This window comes from Zingiber officinale, chromosome 4A (assembly GCF_018446385.1).
Source record: "Zingiber officinale cultivar Zhangliang chromosome 4A, Zo_v1.1, whole genome shotgun sequence".
Lineage (NCBI taxonomy): Eukaryota > Viridiplantae > Streptophyta > Magnoliopsida > Zingiberales > Zingiberaceae > Zingiber > Zingiber officinale.
The window spans coordinates 84402078-84430023 of NC_055992.1; the positions used below are offsets into that span (position 1 = coordinate 84402078).

Here is a 27946-nt window from a genome sequence, read left to right on the forward strand (position 1 = left end):
TTTGTGCTAGTAATTGTTTTGTAGATTAATTGGTAGTAACACTGTCACAAGGAAATTATCCAGGTGAACGCCAATGTTATTTCTATGCTATCTCAACCAAATTATCCGTGTGAATGCCAATGTTATTTCTATGTTACGAATAAAATGGGAAAGGATACCTAGTTCTCAGACTACACACGACTACACACATCCACAAAGTTTCATAAACAGAGTGACCGCGAAAGAACTACAAACAGAACCCATGAGTGAGTACTCAGCGCAAGTCATTGGTCAAACCAATGTGTTCAAAAAGAGCTGCAAGCAGTAGTCACTTCTTGAACATGTAGCCCAGGACAACTCCAAGCAAGGCAATAATGATCACAAACATCAACGAGAAGCCACCTTGTGTCATGCTCACTTCTCGCCTCACAAGTTCCTGCATAGATCGAGCATAGACAAGTTAACAACTTCCCTTTTTTTCCTTTTACACAAGCAGTTTGCTTGCCGAAGTGAGGCTGCTATCAATTTTGCATGAACATACAGGAAATGTTCGTGTATTCAAAAATTGCATGTGCCTTGTTATAAAGAAAAAAATTTGCAAGAATGTGATGTGATCCACTGTATTCAGAAATGGCCAAAGATTTTATGGTGAAACTTTTGATTAGAGCTAAAGGTGTGAAGGTAAAGAGAGACAGCAGAAAGCTCTAGTGAAAATAATTTTTAAAAAAGTGGTTTAAGAGATCTTAAGAGCTGTCACTACTGGCTTAATGATTATAGTGAAATTATCACCTAGCAACACAGAATCTCATGTGATAAAAGATGCAATTTAACAGGAGAAAGAATTCTGGGGCGTGGTTAACCATTTGAAGCCTTACCAGTTCTTGTTTAAGTTTCTTGTTCTGTTCAACAGCAGCATTCTTCTCCTCAGTCAACTTCGTAAGTAGGGCAATATTCTGTATGAAGAAAAAATCAGCAAAATATAAATGCAAAGACAAGCAGCAATTCAGATATAACATTAGCGATCAGGAATTGAAGAGCTGAAAACTTGCGGATACAAGTATAAGAATTATGCATTCAAAAGTATAACCTCAATGCAATGCGAAATACTTCAAGGTAATATGTTTAAGAAAGTGTGTAAGAAGCTGGAGTGACAACAAAAATTTGCTATGCGTTCAAATTATACATCCAAAAGATAAATTAAATTGTTAGGATAATGAAGTTGCTCATTCTGGTAGAACAGCCTATTGCAACTGATGATCAATCAAGCATTTAGAAGTCCACAAAATTTATCTGCCTAGGGATGAACAAAAAAAAAAGTCCTCGAGTTGGTTGATAGTGAATGAACATTAATCATCTCATTGAATTCAGAATGTTGGAAACAGAAGTATAATAACGAACTCTTCATAGGTAAAAATTATCCTATATTGACGAAGTAAAACAAACATCAAATATCAGGATAATATAATCAGTCAAGGACATGGCATATGAAAAAAATTATGTTAGATGCACAAAATCATATAACACTGAGGTGAGAATAACTGCAACTGCAAATAGAGGTGAAAAAAGATCTTTGGACTTGTTAAGATAAAAAGAACCCCATATGTTATCAAAATAGGATAAAGAGAAGGAATTGTATTTGGAATTAAACTTGATATTATTATTATTCTAAACATGTCATATAGCATTTTCCCAAATCCTATAAAATTGGTCTAACTCTTGCACAAGCATTTATCAGTTTACAGGGGATCAACTTGACATAGGATTGCTTTTTTAATATAACTAAAATTAAGTCAAATGAAACACTCCTCAGTTCTCATTTTCTTCAGTGAAGATGTGGAGCCTATGTTGTTGGTCATGCTTGAGAAGCACATAGAAACTAACAAGTACACTTGCACAAGTGTTTATTGGTTGACCCCATGCCTTCTCCTGATGATCACTGGGGCAAAAAGTAATTCTACTATCACGAGCCAATCCATGGGACAACCATCCATTAATTTGATAACCCAATCATAGCCTGAACAAATTAACAGTAGTTCATCATCTAAGCAAAATGTGAGACCGAACCAATGGCATTTCCACCATCAGCAGCAACTCTTTCAAATTGGAATACATTATCTAGGAAAGAACTCGAAACAAGACTCACAACGCTAACATGTAGATTTACTTGATATCCACCTCAAGAAGAGTTGACTAATCCAAGAATCCACACACGACGCACTCTCCACTATGAAAAATACTCCTTCTCGGTAACTACTGAAGGCGGAGAAGCATTGTACAAACTCTCAATACAACAAGAAGAAATGAAGAAGCGAATACAAAGAATATCTTACAAGATTTATACAAATGAAAACCCTAGCTAACTTCTTCTTCTTGTGTGGAACGCCTCTTGACCTTGGAAGTGCAGCAACACTTTGCTCCAAGAAACTTCAAGAACTGGCGAGATCACCTGAGAGAATCGTGAGAAGAGGAAGCGGAGAGCTGCCCGGAGAAGAAAGCTCGCCATGGCTTAAAATTATGCGCTCCCTTCGCAACGGTCATATCTCAATCGATTGATCAATCGATTGGGAAGACTTGAATCGATCAGCTGATCGATTCAGAGCACCGCTGTGCTCTGCTGAAAAAGGCCTGAATCGATCGCCCGATCGATTCAACCTTTCTCGCGTCGCGCGAGAATTTCAGCCCCCAATCAATCGACCGATCGATTGAGTTGCATTCTGTGCTCACGATAAAGGCTCCCGATCGATTGGGCTGTTGTTTATCGCAGTACTCTCCCAATCGATCGGTTGATCGATTGGGCTTCCGTCTAATCGATCGGCTGATCAATTGACCACCCTTGACTTGCTTAACTCAAGCTCAAGGGTCCCCAAATCCAACATTCGGTCAACCGTGATCTGTTAGAACTCCTCATGCCTAGCATCTGGTCAACCTTGACCTGCTAGGACTTCTTCACCAAGTGTTCGGTCAATCCTTTGATCCACGTTGACCTTTCTCCTCGTGCCAAATAACCGGTCAACCTTGACCCACTTGGACTTACCATCTCGTGCCAAGTGTCTGGTCCTCCATGACCTATTTGGACTTCCTTCCACCAGATGTCCGGTCATCCTTGACCCTGGATTTCCTTATGCCAAGTATCCGGTCTCTCCTTTGATCTACTTGGACTTCCCAGCACCAGGTGTTCAGCAACCTTGACCCACCTAGATTTTCACGTGCTTGGCTTCACTCACTAGGACTTTCTATCTGCCTAGCTTCACTCACTAGGACTTTCTATCTGTCTGGCTTCACTCACCAGGACTTTCACCTAACTTCACTCACTAAGATTTTCACCTGACTTCACTCACCAGGATTTTCACACTCTGACTTCACTTTCACCTAGCTTCACACACTAGGATTTTCACCTGACTTCACTCACCAGGATTTTCACACTCTGACTTCACTTTCACCTAGCTTCACACACTAGGATTTTCACCTGGCTTCACTCACCAGGATTTTCACCTGTCTGGCTTCACTTACCAGGACTTTCACTTAACTTCACTCACTAGGATTTTCATCTGACTTCACTCACCAAGATTTTCCCACTGCCCGACTTCACTCACCGGGATTTTCACCACCAAATGTCTGGTCAACACTAACCCACTTGGATACTCCTTTCTGCCAACCTTCCAACTTGCCTTTGTCTAACCTCTCGTTAGGACTTTCCCAGTCAAGTAACCGGTCGGCCTTGACCTACTTGGCTCTTCTTCAATTCAAACTGGTCAAACCTTGACCAGAGAGGAATTGCACCAACAATCTCCCCAATCGAACGATTACACCTGCAATCTCCATATATTGTCAAACATCGAGACTCACACTTCAAGACTCAAGCTTGAGACAACTCAAGCTTAGTCAACTTGGTCAACCCTGACCTAGAGGATATTGCACAAACAATCTCCCCCTTTTTAATGTTTAACAATACCTTTAAGTTGGGCTAATCTCATAGCCTCAACTTCCCTTCATGTCAAAGCATGAATGAGGGTTTCCCCTCTTTAGGTAATGAAGGTCTAACTTAAACTCTACATTCTCCCCCTTTGGCACACATCAAAAACTCTCGCCCTGAAGAGTTATCTATATGTTGTTCACAACAACCCTGGTTGGTAACAACATCACAATGAAGGTCTCATACCCTTCATTGTCTTCAATGCTCACCCTTGAGCATTAACCAATTCACAATGCTCATCATAGAGCATTCATCATTCCAACAATGAAGGTCTCATACCCTTCATTGTATCCAATGCTCACCATTGAGCATTAATCCACTTCATAATGTTCATCCTAAAGCATCAACAATGAAGATATCCACTCTCCATTGTTTTTCATTTACTCTAACGAAGGTTAACCACCTTCCATGGTGTTTGAAAAAAAGATCATTTTCATGTCCTTAAAGAGTGACTCCTCCTAAAGACATGCTCCAAATTTTATCATTGCACCAACAATGACTTGAAATCCCTAAACCTTTAGGAAACCCAAAACTTGAAGTTTTGAGGTTTAAAAGATTCAATATTGAAACCAACCTCATCCTAAACTTCAACCAAGTGTTCCTTAACCATTTCCCCTTGTTTTCATCATGAAAACTATCCTTAAATGTATATAAATATATTCCAAAAGATTAGGATTGGTTAAAGAGACTAAAAATGGCTTAAAATGCTGAAATAAGACTTTCCCAGCCAAAATCAGCCTTCTCAATCGATTGGGGTTGGGACTCAATCAACTGAAGTCATTTCAATCGATCCAACGATCGATTTCGCGAGCTTATGTTCGCGGAGAAAATGCTTGAATTAATCGACTGACCGATCTAGCAACCTTATTTTCAAATATTGACACAAAATTGAAAATTTGTAAAAACTTCAATGTTTCTTTCAAGTTTTGTGTCTAACTTTTTAATGATGATTACTATCAAAAGATAGCTTTCACTAAGGTATTCCAAAGTATATTTTAAATGATTTTCAACACCAATTTCCAACCATGTTCTTTGGGCTCAATGCATATGACTTGTACATTAGCTCTCCTAATGATTGGAGTAAACATAACTATGTGTTTTGATGAAATCAAAACTCAGATAGATGCACTAAATCAACATCTTGAGTCTTGTTCATCATCCTAGCATCTCACTTGTATCTAATGTGCACTAAAACACATACAAGTCACCTTATAGTCTTTGTGAGATGTAGATTTTTGTTTTATCCTAAACTAGGGATAATGCATATCTATCTAGGCATTTTAATTTATGAACATCCACCTTGGATGTCATTTGTTAGTAAATGTCATTGTCGGAATTTAAAACTAATGCATGATGATTTTATGGCATACATCAAAATAAGTATTTTCAAAAGAAAACATATTATAGCTACATGATGTATGTATGACATGACATGGTATTTTTGTTTGTTTTTCATAATACGAATGAATGTAAAATATGATGTCATGGCTTATAATGGGCAAACAATCATGACAAATTAGCATAAATAAAACATACCTAGATAATCTATTTAAGTACCCTTAACTCTTTGCTAAATTAAACTCTAATCCTAGATTACCCACATTTTCTCAAGAAAATGTCAAAACCAAACTTGGCATTTCTTTTTCTCTTGGTTAATTGCGCCAATTTAAATCAAAGTGTAATTCCACAAATTTTGGCACATTTTACTCTTCCAAAGAGTAAACAATTAATCCTTTTCATTTTCAAAGATTAACAAAAACCTTGAAAATGCCTCAAAGTGTCAATTTTATCAAAATTGGGTTAACCACCCTACCCATTTAGAGTTGACACTCTCTAACCCATCTAGGGTGTGGAGAATATACTCCTAGGAACCCAAAACCTATTGGTGCTACTTAGATGTTCTAGGTATTCACTAGGGATGACTTCCCTAGATAGCTTTCTAGTGACCTTCCTAGGCTTCTTAGAAGTCTTGATCACTTCCTCTAAGTCAACTTTAGGAATTCCTTCCCTTGTGACCTTCTTAGTGATTTTTTTAGACTTCTTAGAAGTCTTAGTCACATTGGTCTTGGAAAAAATACTTCTAGGGATAACTTCCCTTGTATCTTTGACTTGACCCATAGACCTAGGGTATGGAACCCTATGATAAGATGTCACATCTTTTTTAGCCTTAAGTTTGTACCCCAAACCTCTACGACCATTGGATGGATCTTGATGTCCTAAACCTAGGCTTTTGTTCTTGGACCCTTGTTCTTCATGTGTGATTTTTCTAAAGGTCCTCTCTAATTTATCAAGTCTTAACCTCAAGACTTGATTTTCCTTCCATAACTCCTCGACCTTATTTTTTTCATTAAGGCCTTGATTTTTCCTTTTCTTAGGCATATGCTTAAAGCCCTTAGAATTATTGCCTAATTTGTTATCTACCTTTCTAACCTTAGGTTGAGTGGTTTTAGCATGATAAGCTACATAATTTTCTTTAATTCTATCATGCTTCCTATTTTCATGATAAATAGCATTAAAATGATATAAACTAGACCTAGCATGCTTTTTATCATGACTTAAAGGAATAGGCTAAATAAATGATACCTTGGATTTTACTTTGAAAACTCCCCCTTAACTTGTGCTTCCTCCTTTGACTTTGGTCAGTTTCTTCTCCTTTGGACATTGACTCCGATAATGTCCTTTTTGATGGCACAAGAAACACACAATGTATTCCTTACTCTTCTTTGTCACGGGGTCGACCTCCTTAGGCTTCTCCTTAGCTTTTGGTGTCACTTGACCCTTTTTCTTGGTCAAGTGGTGGCACCATCTTCTTCTTCATTTGACTCGGAGGTAGAAGATTCTTCTTGCTCCGATGTCAAGGAATGACGCTCCCCCTCAATCCTAGAGGTGGAGGCCTCTTCATCTGCATCCTCTTGCATATGAAAATAAGAGTATGCTCCCTCTTTGTTCTTTTGGTTGCACTCCTTTGAGGATGAAGCTTCTTGGACTTCTTCGGAAATTGAGCATCTCTCAACTTCGGAGTCCTCTTCCTCTTGGTCTTAATCCAATGAGTCGCCCTCTTTGGATTTCTCTTGAGGGAACCTCATGGATTCTAGTCAATTTGATCCATAGCTCCTTGGCATCTTCAAATTCTCCCACTTGCTTCAAGATGTTGCTAGGCAATAGATTGACCAATAGCTTGGTCACCTTCTCATTGGCCTCACTCCTTTGAATTTGCTCTACTCCATTTGCTTTTCTTGAGAATTTTGCCTTTTGAATCTTTTGGAGCTTCAAAGCCTTCTATGAGAGCAAATCATTGCTTTATTTCCATCATAAAGAAATTTTCGCTTCTTGATTTCCAAGAATAGAAGCTTATCATTGTGAATGGTGGAGGCACCCTTGTGTCGTATCCAAATTCATCTTGGAATTCCATTTGAAGTTGAGCTCTTATGATGTCTTTGACTTTGTTGAACTTGCTTCAACTTCTTCTCCCTCTAACTTATCGCTCTTTCTGATGATGATTCCGGTGAAGAGCAACCTCGCTCTGATACCATTTGCTAGTGTCGATTTGTAGCTAGAGAGGGGGTGAATAGCTCGTCGCGCTTCGTGAGCTTGCTTCGGTGTTGTTGATATGCAGCAGAAAGAACTCAAAACAAGACTCACAACGCTAACAAGTAGATTTACTTGGTATCCACCTCAAGAAGAGTTGACTAATCCAAGGATCCACACACGACGCACTCTCCAATATGAAAAACACTCCTTCTCGGTAACTACCGAAAGCGGAGAAGCCTTGTACAAACTCTCAATACAACAAGAAGAAAAGAAGAAGTGAATATAAAGAATATCTTACAAGATTTATACAAATGAAAACCCTAGCTAGCTTCTTCTTGTTGTGTGGAACGCCTCTTGACCTTGGAAGTACAACACTTTGCTCCAAGAAGCTTCAAGAACTGGCGAGATCACTCGAGAGAATCGTGAGAAGAGGAAGTGGAGAGCTGCCCGGAGAAGAAAGCTCGCCACGGCTTAAAACTGTGCGCTCCCTTCGCAACTGGCATATCCCAATCGATTGATCAATCGATTGGGGAGGCATGAATCGATCGGCTGATCAATTCAGAGCGCCTCCGTGCTCTGCTAGAAAAGGCCTGAATCGATCGCTCGAACGATTCAACCTTTCTCGCGTCGCGCGAGAATTCCAACCCTCAATCGATCAACCAATCGATTGGCGGTGCCCAATCGATCGGCCGATTGATTGAGCTACATTCTGTGCTCGCGATAAAGGCTCCCAATCGATCTACCGATCGATTGGGTTGTTGTTTATCGCAGCACTCTCCCAATCGATCAGCTGATCGATTGGGCTTCAGTGACCACCCTTGACTTGCTTAACTCAAGCTCAAGGGTCCCCAATGTTGGTGCAATCGACCTCTAGCGTTTCGATGTTTGACAATATGACCAAGGGTTGACCCAAACAGGACTTGATGTTTTAGAGAGAGAAGTCTAGTCAGAACCAGATAACTAACAAAGGTAAGTTCTAACCAAAAGCTAGGTGGTGGAAGTCCCGGTGAGTGAAGTCGGGCCCTAATGAGTGAAGCTAGGTAGTGGAAGTCCTGGTAAGTGAAGTCGGGCCATAGTGAGTGAAGTTAGGTGGAGGAAGTCCTGGTGAGTGAAGTCAGGCAATGAAAGTCCTAGTGACTGAAGCTAGGCAACCCTAGGGATGTAACCCTAGGTTTACTGTACTATTTTTATCTACTGTGCTAACTCAGTGTTGCTAGGTCGACGGACTGACCGGACGTCTGGCAGGTAAATAAAGGTAATTCACTGGAGGGGAGTGACTGTGAGGACGCGTTCCCAGGAAGGGAACTTAGGCGTCGATCCAATTTAGAATCATTTCGGAACTCTAAGTTGAGATCTTGACTAGATTCCAGTCTCGGCAAAATGAAATCTAATTACTTGTTCCTTATATAAATTATGCTAACACTTTATTTTGCAGGGTTGTATAATTTATATTCCGCCTCGGACTAACGTTTTCTTGCAAGTAGCTGGAAAATGGAGATCCGGGCGCCCGGACGGTCCGAACCCCCGGAAGGGATCCGGGCGCCAGAAATGCAAACTTTATCCCCATCGCGCGTCGCCATATAGAGCTCAATGGTTGGCTGGGCTACGTCACACTCCAGGCGCCCAGAAGGGATCCGGACGCCCGGAGCCTCCTATACAAGGAGGGTGAGCCCTGGAGCAAACAACTCACAACAAAATCTTCCAACGCTTGCTCTTCTGTGCTGTGCTCCTGCGACGCTGCGAAGCTACTCCGACAACGTGTTGCCTTTTATTTCCCTTACTATTGTCGGTATTTCTTTTCCAAAGTTCATGTACCTTAATTGTAATCATATTTTCGAACTACTAGTGGATTTCCCAACAAAAGCACTCAACGAGTGCAGGCCTTGGAGTAGGAGTCGATGAAGGCTCTGAACCAAGTAAAATTGGTTATGTTAGCATTGTTCTGTTCAAGCTTTTATCTTTCCGTTACGTACTCGATTTTCTACGATAATTTTTTAAATCGCTATTCACCCCCCCTCTAGCGAATTACTCGATCCAACACCCAAATCCAACATCCGGTCAACCGTGACCTGTTGGAACTCCTTATGCCTAGTATCTGATCAACCTTGACCTGCTGGAACTTCTTCACCAAGTGTTCGGTCAAACCTTTGACCCACTTAGACTTTTTTCCTCGCAATAAGTGATCGGTCAACCTTGACCCACTTAGACTATCGTCTCGTGCCAAGTATCCGGTCCTCCATGACCCACTTAGACTTCCTTCCACCAGATGTCTGGTCATCCTTGACCCATCTAGATTTCCTTGTGCCAAGTATCCGGTCTCTTCTTTGACCTACTTGGACTTCCCAGCACCATGTGTCCAGTCAACCTTGACCCACCTGAATTTTCACGTGTCTGGCTTCACTCACTAGGTCTTTCCATCTGCCTAGCTTCATTCACTAGGACTTTCTATCTGTCTTGCTTCACTCACCAGGACTTTCACCTAGCTTCACTCACCAGGATTTTCACCTGGCTTCACTCACCAGGATTTTCACACTGCCTGACTTCACTTTCACCTAGCTTCACTCACTAGGATTTTCACCTAGCTTCACTCACCAGGATTTTCACCTGCCTGGCTTTACTCACCAGGACTTTCACGTAACTTCACTCATTAGGATTTTCACCTGGCTTCACTCACCAGGATTTTCCCACTACCCGATTTCACTCGGACTTTCACCACCAAGTGTCCGGTCAACCCACTTGGATTTTCTTTTCTGCCAACCTTCCTGTTAGACTTACCTTTGTCTAACCTCCAGTTAGGACTTTCCCAGTCAAGTAACCGGTCAACCTTGTCCTACTTAACTCTTCTTCAATTCAAACTGGTCAAACCTTGACCAGAGGAAAATTGCACCAACAATCTCTCCAATCGGACGATTACACCTACAATCTCCATATATTGTCAAACATCGAAACTCACACTTCAAGACTCAAGCTTGAGCCAACTCAAGCTTAGTCAACTTGGTCAACCCTGACCCAGGAGATATTACACCAACATATCCATGCACAAGGCTGCACTAGTTTCAAATTGAGGCAACTCTCCATGCCTTCTTGACAAAGAAAATCCAGTCTCCTCGGGACAGTCTAGTCACTAGCGCATGAGGTGCTGCCACCATGAGATCTGGGGTTCGAATCTCGGCATATCCGAGGTAAATGTCTCTCTCATGCGTCAGTCATTATTTTAAAGGATAGTAGCCACCCGTGATTTACCTCCTCTGTGTTGGCCCTGAGACGGATTGGCAAAGGCACTGGGAGCGAGCGTAGTCACTGCCTTTGCCACCATTGACAAAGAAAATCCACAAATTTCAAAAGAACGACTAACACAACTCATCCTCCATCCAGCAGGAGAATGACAATAGACTAGTGAAACAAATAAGCCAACAATTTATTACAAGAAAATAAATTGATAATGATTCACACAATTCTACAAAAAAACTGTGTACTTTCCATATGCAGTGATATAGACATAGGCAGACACTAAGTTATATCACATAAGAGATTCAATTTCTAGTTTGGCTCATCATGAAATCTAATTAACACTGAACAATGTGGCATGTGGGTAAGTGGATTGCTTTTGCAAGCTAGTCGATAGTTCAAGTTCAATTCTCCAAGTTGCACCGAACAAGACTGCATAAACAAGTCCAGACTCGAAGTTAAAACCAAATGAATCAACCAGTTTTAGAGAAATAAAAAAGCAAGAAAAACTATTACATAGATGACTTAGGTTGATATATAACTTTTTCTTTACTATGGATTTCTTAGATTGATTAGTTTTATTATTGTATATCATGTGCTTTATATTATGCAGATCACTTTTTCATGTAAGGGTTTTACATGGCATTGTCAATGCCAAGCTTAACTGATATGATATGTCATGTGATAAATGAGTGTCATTTGTGCAGATTTCATATGGTGATCAATTTGATATATTACATGCAAAATGTAGATTTATTCATTGTGTTATAAACACAATGATGTTATCCATCATTATGCATAATCCTATGGAGTATATATTCATTTTGTGAGTACATACCACCATAAATAAGTTACCAACTTAATGGGAGGGGAAAGTGTTCATGGTGAGCCAAGGTACCAAAAGCACTTTCATTGGAAAACAAGAGGCAATACTGACTAGCTTAATGATAAGAGAAAAGCCTAAATCTTGTTATTGATAGAGGCTAGGAAGTGAAGCTTATATCATAAATAGAGCCAAAGTTTAAGATTTTGAATAAGTTTTGATTTATGACCAGGTACCTTATCACACCATTGCAATACAGTTTCAGTATTTTTTAAATATAAATATATTAATTAAAAATTATTTTTTATTAATACTTGATTATTATAGATAATTCCTGTTGAGTAATATTTTATGATGTTGAAAGTTAGTTCAAATTTAATTTATGATTAGTTAAAGTACACCCAGTAGACATGACAGGATCAAGTAATTAAACTAAATTTATATATATAATAATTTAATTCATAATAGTATATTTTATGAGATTTTTTTTATTTAGTCTAGCAATCAATTTTCTCCATCTTAAAGAGGATTTTTTTGTTACCTTGTGGATAGATAATGGAACAAAAATTAACCATCCATTAAGAGGGTTTTTTTTCATGCATAGATTGAGGGAAAAAATTAACTATTGTTAATGAAGTAAAGAGGTTTTTCCCTCTCTATTTACCCTTGCAAATGGATGAACAAGAAAAAATTAACAATGAAGGAGGAAAAAATTAACAGATCAAAGAGAAAAAAAAAGGGATGGAATTTAAATTAAAGATTAGAAATGAAAAATACTAAATAAATTTAAAGAATAAAAAATAGAAATGAAAAATAAATAAATAATTTACATTAAAAAACAGAGGCAATTACGACCTTGTGGTGGATGTCGCGAGTCGAGATTGCCTCCGTGACTACAAGACCATGCAAAGGACATTGCAAGGTGGCGGCTTCATTGCAACACCATGTCGATGCCAATCCGTTGGCAGAATAGAAAATTCCACCTGTGTCGACCAACACAACACAGTATTTGAATCCATGAATAAAGCCATGTTGTATTAACCAACCAAAAGGTGGACCGGCACTAGTTTGCAATTACTCTTAAATAGCCTTGGTTATTTGATTTAATTTAAGTTTCTTATACAACACCAAAGCAATGTGTCAGAGCATCCACATCAGTTTCTCTATTACTATATCTAAAATTTAGGGTAAATAACCTACTTTATTAAATTTAGATAATCACTTTTCACTACACACTGCATCAAATACCTTAAAATTTCCATCTTCCTTAATTTTTTTATTATTTTCTTCTCTTTCTTCTATTTTTTATTATTATATTTATGGAATGAGTGGAAGGAGAGAAATTGAAAAGATTGAGTGAAAGGAGAGAGATTAAAAAGAAATATTATTTTATTTTTAGGGTAGAGGTTTTATTCTCTAAATTTAGAGAATCACTATTCATCAAATCTAAATTTAGGAAATGGATAGGGCAACTGATGCAGAGGATTTTTAGTTACCCTATCCAAAATTTAGGATAAAATCTTTAGATAGGTAGCTGATGTGGATGCTCTTATCACTGCTTAAAGCTTTTTACTCAATATGCAACAACCACCTTACATTGTCTAAACTTTTAAAGCAGGAACTAGGGATGCCTAACAACTCATATCGATGTAACAACTAAGGTTTGAGGAATTAAGCAAACTAATGATGTGATAAGTATGAAACTGGAATCCACGAGACAAAAAAAATACAGTTGAGGCCATCTATCAAACAAAGTTAGTTATAACAACAATGTCAAAGGTGCTAAACAAGGACTTAAAGAGTGAGATAAACAAGGGTCAAAATTGTGCAATTAAGAAATCCATCACAACTAATGGAAAATAAGCATTAGACAATACTCCTAGGAAGACTTGGTTATCATGGTTATCCAAAAGAGTGTCAAAGATTCTCTCAATTTCAAGGTCAAAGCTACATAGCTAGAAGGACAAATTGCATACAGATGCTTTGAATTTGGTCTCCAAAAAAGATGTGTGGTCCTACTTGCCAAGGATGAGCCAAATGTTAAAGGAAAGCAGCTTGAACAACATGCAAATTGTGGGTTTGGTGTAGGCCACTTCAATCCCAAAAATTCCAACAAGATGAAAAATAAGATCAAAAAGTTGCCCTAGTTGGGTGTCTTGGTGAAGATAATATACTTTTGTATACTTTTGTGGCACAGGCACTTTTGTTCTGTCTAAAGAGATTGTGTGAGCATGGCTATCAGTCAGTCTATAGCCCTTCTTGCAGCATTCTAATGATAGTCTTAGGTGGATTTCAAAATAATGCCTAATATAAATACATATTTCTTCATTTACCCTCATAAGTCGTAAATACCTCAAAATGGGGGCAATTAGTAACAAGGATGAACTCACTTTGACTTTTCGGCATGCTTAATCCATCCTTACAACAACCTGAAGGGCTTGTATAATTAAACAGCAAACAAACTATGTGGAGAAAATTAAGAAAAAAAGATGAAGTTATATTAGACCAAAATGAATTTCTCAAATTAAGGTCACTTGCATTTAATATAGGCCATCGAAAGGGCATGGTGAAACAATTTAATGATGGGCAAGTTGCACATTGACTTTCCAATCTCCCAATCCTTCCAGCATAACTTTCAGTGGAAAACAAAGACATTTGAAATTTCATCCATGTTAACCAAGGAGAAAGCATGTGGACAACTGTTTGGTAGAATGAATCTCCCTAATAAAAGTTTGATCACTTGGACCTTTTACAGCCCTGATATGTAGTACTCATATATGTGTCACTTGTCAGTCATCACAATATTGCATCATTTTTAAGAGACAATATCCATATGATTCAATCCCACCTAATAAAGACCACCAAATAAAATCATTCAAATAATACTTATCAAAATACTACTGTAGAATGCCCCATTTAATCAAAATTCTTCACAATGTTACTAGCACAATAAATGTTACAAGATGATTAATCAAAAAAGGCAGAAAAAATGTGCATTTTCAATGTAAGTGTGCTTGAAAGCAAAAAAAAAAACATCAGTCTAATTATCAAAGTACTCAGCCGAGGAGAACACAAAACAATGCATGGTAGCATAAAATGCTAAGTTTGCCAAATAGATGTATTTAAGTTACATGTAACCAGGATATTTCACATCTCAGAAGAATAAAATTATAGTGAATTTAGCACATGTGGTCTTCTGCCATGGCATGCTAAAACATCTGAAACAAGGAACTTAAGGCGGAAAGAATGAACTGAATTACATGTAGTATTGCATGCATGCCCATCTTTGGTGTGGACATATGCACTTATTGCCCATGATGGTTTGTTTAGTACCCCTACACAATATGCAATTGCAACAGTTGGTTGCATGATAGGCATGACATTTCTTCATGGAATTGTCTAGAATGTACATAGTAGGATGAGATAAAAAATTTTTAGAGAAGGAATGATGAGTTAAATCTGTGATCTTTATAAAAATAAATGTGAGAACAATTGTTAAACAATAATTTAATTGTGATGATACCTTTTGTATCTCTGGAAAGCTAGTTCAACACAACTTTAATTAATCCATAATTCTGGATATTGTCTATTTCATAACAATTTTGTCAAAAGCTTGTGAGTGGGCCGATCCAAATCAAAAAATAGCTACACATTTAAGGGTGGGAATCGCAGAGCCCAGATCATGGAGAACAAGTGGTAGGAAGATTTAGCATTAGCTGGGATCCAAGAGAAGACAAGTTTAATTTGGGTGGTAAAAATTGTTCCTTTATTTCTTGAATTAGGTATACTGTATGAAATGGTTTACCTACTATAACTGCATATCAAACCTACACTCTCTACAAGCTTACCTAGATAGTACCTAATAGCAAGCAAATAGTAGATGACTACACAACATAAACTCTACTTGTTCATAATTCCCAAATTATCACATGCAGACAGAAATAAACAGTTAGGCCTTATCTATCTTCTAGCATGTAACATCCGCTTACTTTAAGCACTCAAATGGCCCTCTCAATCCTATGAGCTGCAAGTTGGTTTTCATATGAGCAGCCCAATCAAAAAGAAAAATATCTGACCTATGAGGAGGGGGATACCTGCTCACTTAGACACTCAAAGGACCCAACACCATCCCATCTAAGACTATGGGAGTAGAGCAATCTAACCGTATGTTACTCAAAGCACTCTCTTGCCCAAGGTGTGGTTACATAGAAGGCAGGCTATTCCAACCCAAAATAACTAACCATTTAGGCGGATAACCTCTACTTACTTTAGACACTAGAATAAACCATGCGCTCTCCCATGTAGAAGAGTAATCCATAGCAACTCCTTCAGTTTTGTTTCCATACAATATATGTAACTATCAAATGCAAAATTGGTATTTTGATGTAGCACAAGAAGAGTTTGAGTGTTGGGAGGTTTGGGGAGTAGAAATTTGGAATGAAGTGGTAAAAGGATTGTAGAAAAGATTGTAGAAACTTAGGTATCACACCTTAGCAATGAAATGGCAAAATCATATCAAAAAGTTACTATCTAATGTGTAAGAAAATATTCATTTAATAGTATTAAGGTGTGTTTCATTTTTTATTGTCTCTCTCTCTCTCTCTCTCACACGCACACACACACACACATAGTTTTTTATTGTAATAATATCTGAGAAGAGAAATATTTTGAAAGCATATGAGAAGATAAGTCACCTTGATGATTTTATCAATTGTAGAGGATAAGTATTTAAACCGGGTGCTCATATGAACTAGGAATACTCTACATGTGCAATTTAGGTGAATGAAAAGGTAAGATTGGCAAAGGCATAGTTGACCAGGTAAATTTATCCACCCGTAGTTGCAAGATTACAGTCTTATAGGCAAGGTTTAAAACAGCCAGCAGAAATATCTAATTATCTATATCTGTCCTTCAAGATGAAAAATCTGGAGCACATTCATCAATATATTCGATGGAACATAATACAAAATTCTGCAAACAGGACAAGTTAACTTGCCTCAGAAGGTTTTTCTTGTTGAATACCATCAGCATATGCTCTTGTTGCCTGTGATCATAAGGAAATTAATATCTTAATGTGGAATAATAAGTTCTATATGAACATGGGAAATAATCCAATATCATAATACTCACATCTAATAATTCTGAGGCATTCAGATTCCCATTGTCTGATAAGGAAGGCCTAGGGGATGAGCCCTCCTCAGACCCCTCAGGCACTGGTGAGGGTGGTTGTGGTGGTGGGACATATAGAACTCGCAATTTAACCTCATTTACCACATTTCCTGACTCCTTTGCAAACTAAACAAGATTGAATGTTATTATCAGTGCTCAATTTATAGTAACACCCATGGATGCACTCAGAAGAATATAAGTACCATTTCAATGGTGACGTCTTTAGTCGCAGCATCTTCATCAATAACAACACTCTGAACAAGAAATTTGTCTTTGCATTGCATGTCAGGGGGAGCTTCACGCTGAGCTTGCATTGTAACTGATGCAATGTAAAACTCTTCTTAGATTAACAATACAAGATTGCCGTTTCTAACAAAGGAAATTTAGGGACCGAGCCAAGAACAGCATACCAATGACATCGCATGTCGATCGTGGTAGAACGACCCCAGAATTCGGCCTGACACAGTACTTCTTCGGGCTTGTCGTCTTGACCTATCACAGAATCCAAAATCAAAAGTTCCAACTTTACTAAATAGAATGCACGAACCGCTTAGAGATTGAAACTTTCTAGGGCTTCACCAGGCATAAAACGTAAATGAAGGTAAAATAAGAGAAGTAGCAACCTTAAACGCGATGTGATTATCCGAATTGTTCTTCAGCTGAATGGAGCAAGAGATCTGCTTCTTCAATTCGACTGCCGCGACCAAAATCAAACAAAAACTCAACGAACAGAACAGCAATAATGCCATTGCGACGAAAGAAATCCCCCGAATGAGTACGACGCAGACAACAAGGAAAAGGGCGTGGATATGGAACTTACAAGGGAATTTGAGCTCCAAGGGATCGATTTCGAGCAACTCTCCGGAACTCATCTTGAATTCGCCTCTGAATCTCGGCAAGGAACCACCACAACGATGGAGCGGAAGAGGAAAGGAGCGGAAAGAGCCAGGGAAGTGGAAATCCTGCGTCCGCGTGGAAGTCGAGCTACCGACGACGACGACGGGTGGGCGATCGTGGTGATGGGGAAGGTGGGCTGCTCTTTTATTGCCGCAGTTAACTTTTTGCCCCAAAAAAGAATCGAGATTAGCAATCTAACGGCAAAGTTACAATGAACCCCTACCTAGTTTATAAAATTGGATTTAGAAACAAGATCTCTTGTTTCACAAGTTCCAACTTCTAGGTGTTGTATTATAGATTTGCATTTGAGAAAAAAAAAATAAAGGATGTCTTTATTTTTTTATTTATCGTCACAAAGATACATATACATTATTTCTTATTAAAAATATGAATGGAATAAGGAGATTTTATTATGAATGAGTTTTTAATTTTATATTGAATGTTTTATAGTTTTAGTGTTAATTTATATTATTGTATATGTATACATGATGTGAATAAATATATGGAAAAAGGTTCTCTCTCATGTGTGAGTGAGTAAGAGGGTGCAAATTTAGAGTTCGGATTGTATTAAATCATGTTGACTCATATGTAAGCATGACTTGCGCATCTTGAATGCCAGATTAGAGCGGAAGTTATAGCAAAGAAGAGAATCTCCATCCACCTTCATTCCCCAAATCTTCTCTCCGTCGTGCATTTCCGCTCACAATCATATACTTCCTCAATTCGCTACGAACAACTAGTATTTGGTTGTGTATATATTTCTACTATTGTATCCTAGGAAACGGACATCCTTCATAACCTCTAATTACAGCCAGGGAGGACAAATCTGTTTTAAGGAACTATTTGAAAGCAGGCCTCAGCATTTTCTTTCTTGCACTCGATAGTCGAGAGTCTGCTCTCGGACTTGGCAGTTGAAAATCTACACTCAGGCATACAAGGCAGCCCAAATTTTTGATCGACTCAGTCATCCCAAGAAGCTCTTCCTTTCCTACTAGGCAATCTAAGATTATCAGCTCAGGTTAACTCAACGGATAAGTCTAAATTTGCTTTTTGTAAATTCAGATATTTTCCCTCTATTTTTTGCTACAAGATTGTCCAACAATCTTAAAACAAACTTGCTTTTATTAAAATTCAGAAAGTGTTGAGATGAAATAGACTCATCACATGAAAGCCCCTCCATCGCAATTGGAAATGTTCCAATCAATCATGGGGGAAGGCCAGAGAAGTTCACTTGGTTGAACTTCAAAAGGTGACAACAGAAGATGCTCTTCTATCTGTAGGTCCCCGGTCGACCAACAAGAGAGGGATAAATTATTTAAAATTGCAAACAAACCCTTTTTCAATCTTTGGACTAAGTTAGACAAACACTTGTTTATAAACTGAAAGTAAATACATAAAATAAAGACAAAGGTAAGAAATATTTACTTGGTTTGCAATCATAGGATTGCTAATCCAAGACAAGTGTGACTCATTAAAATCTCTTTCTTCCAATGGTGAAGTAGTCTCTTACAACATTGAAAGCATAGAAAAGTAAAGAACAGAGCTAGAACTTGAAGCACGGAATTTGTTTTCAAGTGTTGTTCTAAACTACTGAGACTAGAACTCTATTTATAACCTGCTGATCGAATCCGACCTTTTGCTGACGTGGTAGCTCTGAGCGCCTGGAAGAGGTCCGGGCGCCTGGGTATGGATAAAACTTTATCCACCTCGTAACGACTCGACAAAGATAAAATTTATCTGGTCTGGGCGCCTGGACGCTTGCACTCACGTAGACTCCTACAAAGGCGGTCTGGGCACCTAGACCAATCCAAGCGCACAGACGGTCCCGACGCCTGGACTTGGTCCAAGCGCCCGGATAGTCAACAGCCTGTTGACTGTCTGTTTCTCCTCCATTTCAGCTCTATTCACTCGAGTGATTTCGGCCATCCGGAATAGAGCTCAGTCAAACATATTTTCCGACATTCTCCTCGAGCAAGCTTCCGCTCCGGCTTCTCTTTCCTCAGAAACATCGTGTGCTTCCTTCTCATCTGCCAACGTAGCCTTCCGCAACACATCATCCCTCAAACGTACCAAGCCCGTCGACTCTCTCATGTGTCGTCCTTCCTGCTAGCTGTGTCTTTCCCTCAACTTCCTATGCTCCTAAGTTTCTGCACACTTAAACACAATACATCAAACAAACATAGAACCTAACTTGACTTAGTTGATCACACCAAAACTATAACAGGGTACTTACAATCTCTACCCTTTTTTATGTAGATCAACCCAAGTTAAGTTAGGGTAAAACAAAGCATTAAAATAAATGAATATGCAATTTAAAGCATTAAGTATAAATATGCAAATTAAAATACACCTAGCCCTAGAATTAATCTATAATTCTCCCGATTTGATCACAATAAAAATAAGGGTTTCAAAAAACTAAGGGTTCTATAATTAGTGACTAACCCTTAGAAAAAAAATTGAAAACTAATTTTATGAATTATAAAGTAATTTAAACAAAATTATTTTAAAAACTATTTTTGTTGGTTGAAAGATTTTAAATTTTTTTATAACTGTTAAGCAGATATATCCAAAGTAGTGATACAATTTTCACAAAAAAATAAAATCAATTTAAGCACAAATAAATTATTTTCTACATAAAGATGTATTTTTCAAAAAATTACTTAAAAATAGTTTCTAACCTCGAAAAATCTTGAAAACTTTTCTTAGAATGTAATAGAGTAGGTGTGTTTGTAAGAAAAATAAATTTTCAAAAATTAAATCTTCGATAATTTTTAATATTTAAAATTAGCATTTGAATAAATAATTCATAGAAAATTCAATAACGGTCAAATAAATTTTAAAAAAAAATTACTTTGATAGAGAACATGATATTTTATCATATAAAAATAAAATATTCAAAAACAATTCTAAGAAATAATTTTAAATTAAAACTATGATTTTTGTCAAAAAAAATTATTAAAAATAATATAACTACCAAAAATTGTTAAATTTTTTCCTACAAGTAAGTAATGAGATTATCTTTCTCAAAAAAATTAAGGACTAATTAATTTTGACCAAAAATTATAGGAAATAATTTGTTTGAAAATGTTAGACAATTTAAAAATATTAAATCAAATTAAAATTAGAAATATGCGTAAAGAATTTAACATAAACATGATTTTGAAACCCAATATAAATTCCTTCCTACTAGATTAATCAAGTACTTTCTAAGAATATACTTTTTTATTACTCTTCTGATTTGACCTTGTGAAACCTATAATATTAATTTAGTCTTTAATAATTTTTAACATTTGAAGTAGTAAAATTTGAACATGCAGAATTTTTTAAGTTTTCTATTTGTTCTTTCAATTTAGTATTTTTAATTTTTAATTTATCAAAATCTTCTATTAAACATGATTTTGCTAAGATTATTTTTATTTCTAAATTCTCCTTTTTCAATTTATTATTTTTAGTTTTTAATTTACACATTGATTTAGACATCGATTTAATATCAAAATATAATTGATCAAGCAGTAAGAGACATATCTCAATTACCATGTCGGATTTGAAGCTAGATTCTCCCCTGCATCGTTGCATTCATCTGATGTCGTTCTCCCTTCATCGATGATAGCTTCTGAGTTGCTTTGTTCTTCGTGACTAGCCATCAATGTTAGTCCATCAAATGCTTCTATTTTGAACTCAGATAATGAACTCTCGTTCCAAATGGCCTTGAGATTTTTGTGCTTGTTTCGCTTTGGCCCTTTTCTTTCTCCTTCTTAAGACCTGGACAGTCTTCCTTTATATGTCCTTCTTTTTGGTAATTATAGCATCGAACCTTTCTCTTGTTTCTTGGATTTTTTTTTTTTATATGTATTTCTTTAAACTTGTTAGATTTAAAAAACTTTTTAAATTTCCTTACCACATAAGCGTCTTGGTTTACATCAATATCTGAATATGACTCAGGTTTGTCCTTCTTGTTGGCTCTTAGTGTCAATTTCTAGCTTGATTCTTGACTTGTTCTTGCACATCTTGATTCATGTAATTCTAAAGTCGAACACAGTTCTTCTAAGATACTTACCTCCAAGTCCTTCGAGATGTAGTAGGCGTCTATGATTGAAGTCCATTCTGGGGTTCGAGTTCTGGGAAAGGTGTTGAGGGCATAGCATACTGAGTCCTGATTAGTTACCTTTTCACCGAGATTGACCAATCCAATGATCAACTCCTTGATCTTCTCATGTAGTTAGGCTACCTTCTCACCTTTTCCCAAACAGATGTTTGTTATTTGATTTCAAAGGAGGTCTCGTTATGCGAGCTTTGCTTCGAATGTTCCTTCATGGAGCTCCAGGAATTTTTCCTAGAGTTCTTTGGTTGAAGAGTAGCTTGCGATGCACTTGACTTCTTGAAGCAGCAATACACTCAACAATTGGTATTTCGCTCTGCTGTTTGCTACAAAATCACATTATTCCTTCTTTTCCATTGACTTTCCTCTTTCTCTTCTCCTTGATGATCCTTAGGAACTATAAAATCATATTTTAAGATTAAAAGAATTTCAAAATTAGTTCATAGGAATACCTCCATTTGGCATTTCTAGTGCGCGAACTCCCTCTCAAACTTTGGCAGGTAGAGGCTTGGTCCAACCATTGATTTCTTTGCTTCGGTCAATGATTAGTCCTTCAGAAGTGTCCTTGCTCTAATACCAATTGTAGATCCCTGGTTAGCAAGCAAGAGGGTGGTGAATTATCTAAAATTACAAACAAACTCTTTCTCGATCTTTGGACTAAGTTAGGTAAATACTTGTTTATAAACTGAAAATAAATGTACAAAATAAAGACAGATGCAAGAAATATATACTTGGTTTGCAATCAGAGAATTGTTAATTCAAGGCAAATGTGGCTTACTAAAATCTCCTTCTTCTAAAGGTAGAGTAGCCTCTTACAATGTTTAAAGCATAGAAAAGTAAAGAACAAAACTGGAAGTTGAAGCACTAAATTCATTTTCAAGTGTTGTTATAAACTATTAAGACCATAACTCTATTTATAGCCAATTAGATTAATCTAACCATTTACTGATGTGGGAGCTCTTAGCGCCTGAAAGGGGTCTGGGAGTTTAGGTGTGGATAAAACTTTATCCACGTCACAACACCTCAGTAAAGATAAAATTTATCTAGTCTGGGTGCTTGTACGCCTACTCTCACGTAGGCTCCTACGGAGGTGCCCAGGGCGGTCCAGGTGCCCGAATGATCCGGTGCCCGGACGATCCAGCACCAGGACAATCAACATCATACTGACTATCTGTTTCAGCTCCGTTCGCTTGGATGATTTCAGTCATCCGGAATAGGGCTCACCCGAACCCATTTTTCGACCTTCTCCTCGAGCAAACTTCTCCTCCCGCTTCTCGTCCCTTGAAAACCCCAAGCGCTTCTTTCTCATCTACCAGCATACTCTTCCGTAACACCTAGTCCCTTATGCACACCGAGCCTGTCGACTCTTTCCCGTGTCATCCTTCTCGCTAGTTGCATCTTTCGCTCGACTTTCTGTGCTCCTAAGTTCTTTTATACTTAGACACAAGGCATCAAACAAATACATGACCTAACTTGACTTAGTTGATTATACTAAAATCACAACGGGGTACTTACACTATCTAACCATGTTCACTCTGCTCGGTACCTAACCGAGGGCCTTCCCAAGCATGTTGAGGAGGTTGATGTTCATACCATCAATGCAGTTGAGGTATGGACTCCATCTGAGTTTCTATGCTGAAACTACATCCTTAACTACCTTGCTGACTTGCTATATAGGCTACGTTTGGTACGCTGTAATCTGCCTTGTAATGTAATCAGGATTACATTACAAGGTGGATTAATTTGTTTGGTATAATTCTAAACTCGTAATGTAATGTAATCTGGATTACAAAAGGTAATAACCTTTTGTAATCCAGATTACAAACTAAACAGCTCGTAATCTGATTACATTACAACCCAATATTTTTTAATACCAAATCTAGCCCTAATCTCATCTCATCGCACCAATTCCTCCCTAAACTCGCCGACACAACTCCCCCTCGCCTCACAACAACGACGCACCGACACAACTCTCCCTCACCTCGGCAGAACGTCTCCCTCGCCTCGCAACGTCGCCGATAGAGTCTCTCCCTCGCCTCGCAACGTCGCCGACAGACCTCTCCCTCTCCCTCGCCTCGCAACGTCGCCGACAGACCGCTCCCTCGCCTCTCAACGTCGCCGACAGAACCTCTCCCTCGCCTCGCAACGGTGCCGAGAGACCTCTCCCTCGCCTCGGCAGAACCCCTCCCTCGACTGACAACGGTGCCTATAGAGCCTCTCCCTTGTTATTTGTTGGATTTCATTTTTATTCATAATGAAATCTCTGGTCACTTGTTGTTATGACTATCATGCCACATTTGATATTCTTCATTTCACTAGCTTCCTTTTTACTGGTTTAAATGTGCTTGTGTATGGGTCTTTGTTACTACTTACTGCTCCACACGGCAAACTGTCTTTAACTTCTTGTCCCCTTTGCATTTGTGCGATCTGTTTTAACTGTAGTTTTAACAAACATAGTAAAAATCTGTTGTGATTCTACAACAATAAAACATTGTTGAATTTATTGAAAAAGAAACCATGTGCCCTAATTTTGATGTCAAGTGCTTGGACCTAGTTTGCTATTGAAATTCATGTAAAGTCATATCAGATATAATAAAATCATTTGGACTCTCTCTCTTGTTATGCTAACTAGAATTTTTTTCCTGGATCACTTTTTATTTCTCACAGAACTCTTTCCATTTTAGCTGCCATTTGAACATATTGTAATATCTTAACCTATTATCTCTAATGGTATCCTCAGATTTAGATTTAATCTCATTCATGCTTCTCACCATCTTTAATGGTATCCTATTATCTCTAATGGCATCCTCAGATTTAGATTAAATCTCATACATGCTCCCACTGTTTTTATGTTACTTCTTTGTATATAACCTATCGGGTGGGTCTTTTATTTCCCCTCTAAAATATCTTATCTTTTTCTTTTGCAGTCATGACTCGTCTTAGTTTAAAGACCAGGAATATAATAAGAAAAAGGAAACTAGTTGTTGTGTTAATGCATTGGTTGGAGATCTTGAATATAGTGAATTGGTTTTTTCAAATGTGCTGTATTTTAGTGGAAAGGCGTAATAGATCGTATTGCTTGAAAAGGCGATATGTGAATGATGTTTTTACTAGGAGAGGGATGATATATAATTTAGCATATGAAAGTGACGCTACTTGCATAGCACAGCTAAGAATGAATAGGAGTAGTTTTACAAAGTTGTGTTGTATGCTTGAAAGTGAAGGGGGCCTGAAAGGAACAAGATATATGGAGGTAGATGAGCAAGTAGCAATATCATTACATTTGCTAGCTCATCATGTCAAGAATAGAACTATACAATTTCGATTTAAAAGGTCTGGTGAAACAATAAGTAGGCATTTTTCCCTATTTTTGAATGTTGTTATTCGTCTACAAAATGTACTTTTTGAAAATCCAGAGCCAATTGCAGCAGACTCAATAGATTGGAGATGGAAATGATTTAAGGTAATTATTATATTTGTTTTTAAAGTAATGATTTATGATGTTTTTTTTCTCATTTTCTTCTTGTTGTTCTTTTTAGAATTGTTTGGGAGCTTTAGATGGGACACATATTAAAGTTAGAGTACCAACAAAGGATAGACCTAGATATCGAACAAGAAAGGGTGAAATTTCTACTAATGTGCTTGCTGCTTGTTCCCAAGATATGCAATTTACATATGTGTTGTCTGGATGGGAAGGTTCAGCAGCAGATAGTAGAGTACTACGAGATGCAATCACAAGGAAAAATGGATTAAAAGTCCCACGTGGTTTGCTAATTATTTTTTTAAAATATCCTAAATATTTTACTGTGGTTTGAGTTTGTGATCTATTTTAATACATTTATTCAATTTATAGGATATTATTACCTTGTCGATACCGGTTACACAAACTGTGAAGGCTTTTTAGCACCATATAAGGGCCAAAGATATCATTTAAATGAGTGGAAAGAAGGTCGAGTACCTAGAAGCCCGCGAGAGTTTTTCAATATGAAGCATTCGGTTGCTAGAAACGTGATAGAGAGATGCTTTGGGCTACTGAAAATACGTTGGGCAATACTTAGAAGTCCAGCTTATTATCCGATTCAAACTCACAATCGAATTATTATGACATGTTGCCTTCTTCACAATTTTATAAGGAGAGAAATGGCTGGGGATCTTGCAGAAAGAAAGTTGGAGAGAAGGCTGGATAGTCAACCAGATGAAGTAGATGACATTGGTGAAAACATGGTGTTAACCATTGAGACTTCGAGTGAATTTAGCGATTGGCGAGATAATTTGGCCAATGACATGTTTAATGAATGGAAAAGATCTAGATGAGATCATTTGTGTAATTCTTATGAATTATTAAAATTTTGTAAATGGACAAAGACCATAGTCCTTATTCTGTTTCTTTGAAGTTAGTGCTTCCAAGTGGGATTATATTATAGAAATGAATTTTTAGACCAAGTGTCAGTGGATCATTGTGGATGTTTACCACCAAAATGAATTTGTAACCAACTTTACTTTTATTAACATTTCATTAATTCAAATCAAATGTGGCATCTAGACTAGACAAGTAAACTCCTAAACGCCCTACCAGATTCGCAACAATTTGTAACTTTGCACGTGTTATCTCAGTACTCAAGCAAGGGAGCTGATTTATAGATTCTTTAGCCTCGTAGTTCTGCCTAATTACTTGATAAATTATGAACAAAGCTGGTTTACTTGGGTGGAATGATAGGAGCGAAAGGGGGGAGGAATGTATATAAAAGCAGTACCAATACTATTTCTATTTTTCATTCATTAGTATAAAGTAGATCATTAATCATTTTTGTAATCTTTTCTCAATAGAAGGCTGGTTGCTATTTCTCTTTATTTGAGCTATTAATTTTTTGTGCTATAGGTGAACATGACTTCTAATTCTTCAGGAGAATCTTACAACCCAAAAAGACCAGGAAAAAACAAACACCAATGGTCTACTATAGAAGATGTTGCACTTACTGAAGCATTGATGCAATTAAATAATGCTGGAGATCTTAGAAATAAGAATGAGAAAGGTTTTAGGCCAGGACATGGACTAAAGCTACAACAAATGCTTGAGGTTAGTTTGCCTGGACATGGAATTAAGGCAAAACCACACATTGAATCACGGTTAAGAACTTTCCAGAAGTTGCACAATGTTGTGCATGACATGTTGTTTGGAGTTGGTAGCAGCGGTTTTGGTTGGGACTCAGAAAAAAAACTTGTTACGGCTGAGAATTCAGTGTGGGATGAATATATTAAGGTAATTTATTTTATTATTAAAATGGTTTATTTTTATTTTACTTTGTTTAGTTAGTAATATAAATTTTATTTTATAGACTCATGGAGATGCAGAACAATTTAGATACAAGTCATTGGCTTACTATGAGGAACTTTCTGTCATCTTTGGCGGAGACCGTGCATCTGGGAAAGATGCTCAAGTTCCTGCTGATATTGTGGAAGAAATAGATAAAATTGCAATTAATAATGATGAAAGTATAGGCGTTGATGGGGATTATGCTTCATATGGCCAAGATTTCATATTTGGATCAAACAAAGAGAATTCTAAGCCAAAAAGGAGAAAGACCGAGAGCATTAAAGATTTGTCTCAAGTTATTAGAGAGGCGACAACTATTCTTGGGGAAGAACTTAACAATGCAAGTAACCGATTAAGTAAAGCATTGGAATATGACGAAGGTGTTGGGACCGAAAAGTAGCTAGAGGGGGGGTGAATAGCTCTTCGTGTGCTCGTCGTCGGCGTTGCTCGTTTCTTCACAGATATGCAGCGGAAATATAAGAAACAAAAGCATACAACGCTAACAAGGTTGGTTTACTTGGTATCCACCTCACAAGAGGTGACTAGTCCAAGGATCCACACCTACTCACGCACCCTCCACTAATAAAACCCTCCTTTTCGGTAACTACCGAAGGCGGAGAATCCCTACAAGTTCACACTACAAGAAGAAGGGGAAAGGATACAAAATACAAGCACAAAGCTTACAATGAGTACAAGAAAACTCTAACCCTAGCTTTCTTCCTCTTGCAATAGATCCGCCTCTTGACTTGGAAGAACCTCCAAGAACTTCAAGAACTAGCGTGGAGAGCTCTGTGGAGTCGCTGGTGAAGTTCTGAGCTCTGTCGTAGAAGCGATGCCGAAGGAAATGAACGCCTGCGGCTTAAATCGACGCTAACGGTTGAATCTCGATCAATTGGAATGCTCCCAATTGATCGGGGAGGCTTTGGATCGATC

At 37.7% G+C, this 27946-nt stretch overlaps 2 protein-coding genes across 2 annotated transcripts; one reads left to right on the top strand and one right to left on the bottom strand.

The window, feature by feature from the left end:
* On the bottom strand, positions 1-17754 carry LOC121970047 (vesicle-associated protein 1-2-like). The gene is made up of 8 exons (XM_042520453.1): positions 17524-17754; positions 17327-17397; positions 17114-17195; positions 16907-17022; positions 16665-16829; positions 16531-16578; positions 855-932; positions 1-415 (listed from the first exon to the last, which is right to left on the bottom strand). Exons 1-8 carry the CDS (start codon positions 17573-17575, stop codon positions 308-310), a joined length of 720 nt encoding a protein of 239 aa, XP_042376387.1. The 5' UTR covers positions 17576-17754; the 3' UTR covers positions 1-307.
* LOC121972471 lies at positions 17618-27413 on the top strand. The gene is made up of 3 exons (XM_042524136.1): positions 17618-17731; positions 26579-26959; positions 27036-27413. The coding sequence occupies exons 1-3, from the start codon at positions 17618-17620 to the stop codon at positions 27411-27413; spliced, it is 873 nt and encodes a 290-aa protein (XP_042380070.1).
* Positions 27414-27946: the final 533 nt, after the last annotated feature.

Bases quoted from the DNA above. Each gene is read 5' to 3' on its own strand.
- LOC121972471 (XM_042524136.1), top strand. From the start codon at position 17,618: ATGGAGCGGAAGAGGAAAGGAGCGGAAAGAGCCAGGGAAGTGGAAATC. The intron at 17,732-26,578 runs GTGGGCTGCTCT...TTTGTGCTATAG, and splicing joins CGATCGTGGTGATGGGGAAG to GTGAACATGACTTCTAATTC. The intron at 26,960-27,035 runs GTAATTTATTTT...TTTATTTTATAG, and splicing joins TGTGGGATGAATATATTAAG to ACTCATGGAGATGCAGAACA.
- LOC121970047 (XM_042520453.1), bottom strand. From the start codon at position 17,575: ATGAGTTCCGGAGAGTTGCTCGAAATCGATCCCTTGGAGCTCAAATTC. The intron at 17,023-17,113 runs GTATGCTGTTCT...ACATTGCATCAG, and splicing joins ATCGACATGCGATGTCATTG to TTACAATGCAAGCTCAGCGT. The intron at 416-854 runs GTAAGGCTTCAA...CGATCTATGCAG, and splicing joins AGAAACTTAAACAAGAACTG to GAACTTGTGAGGCGAGAAGT.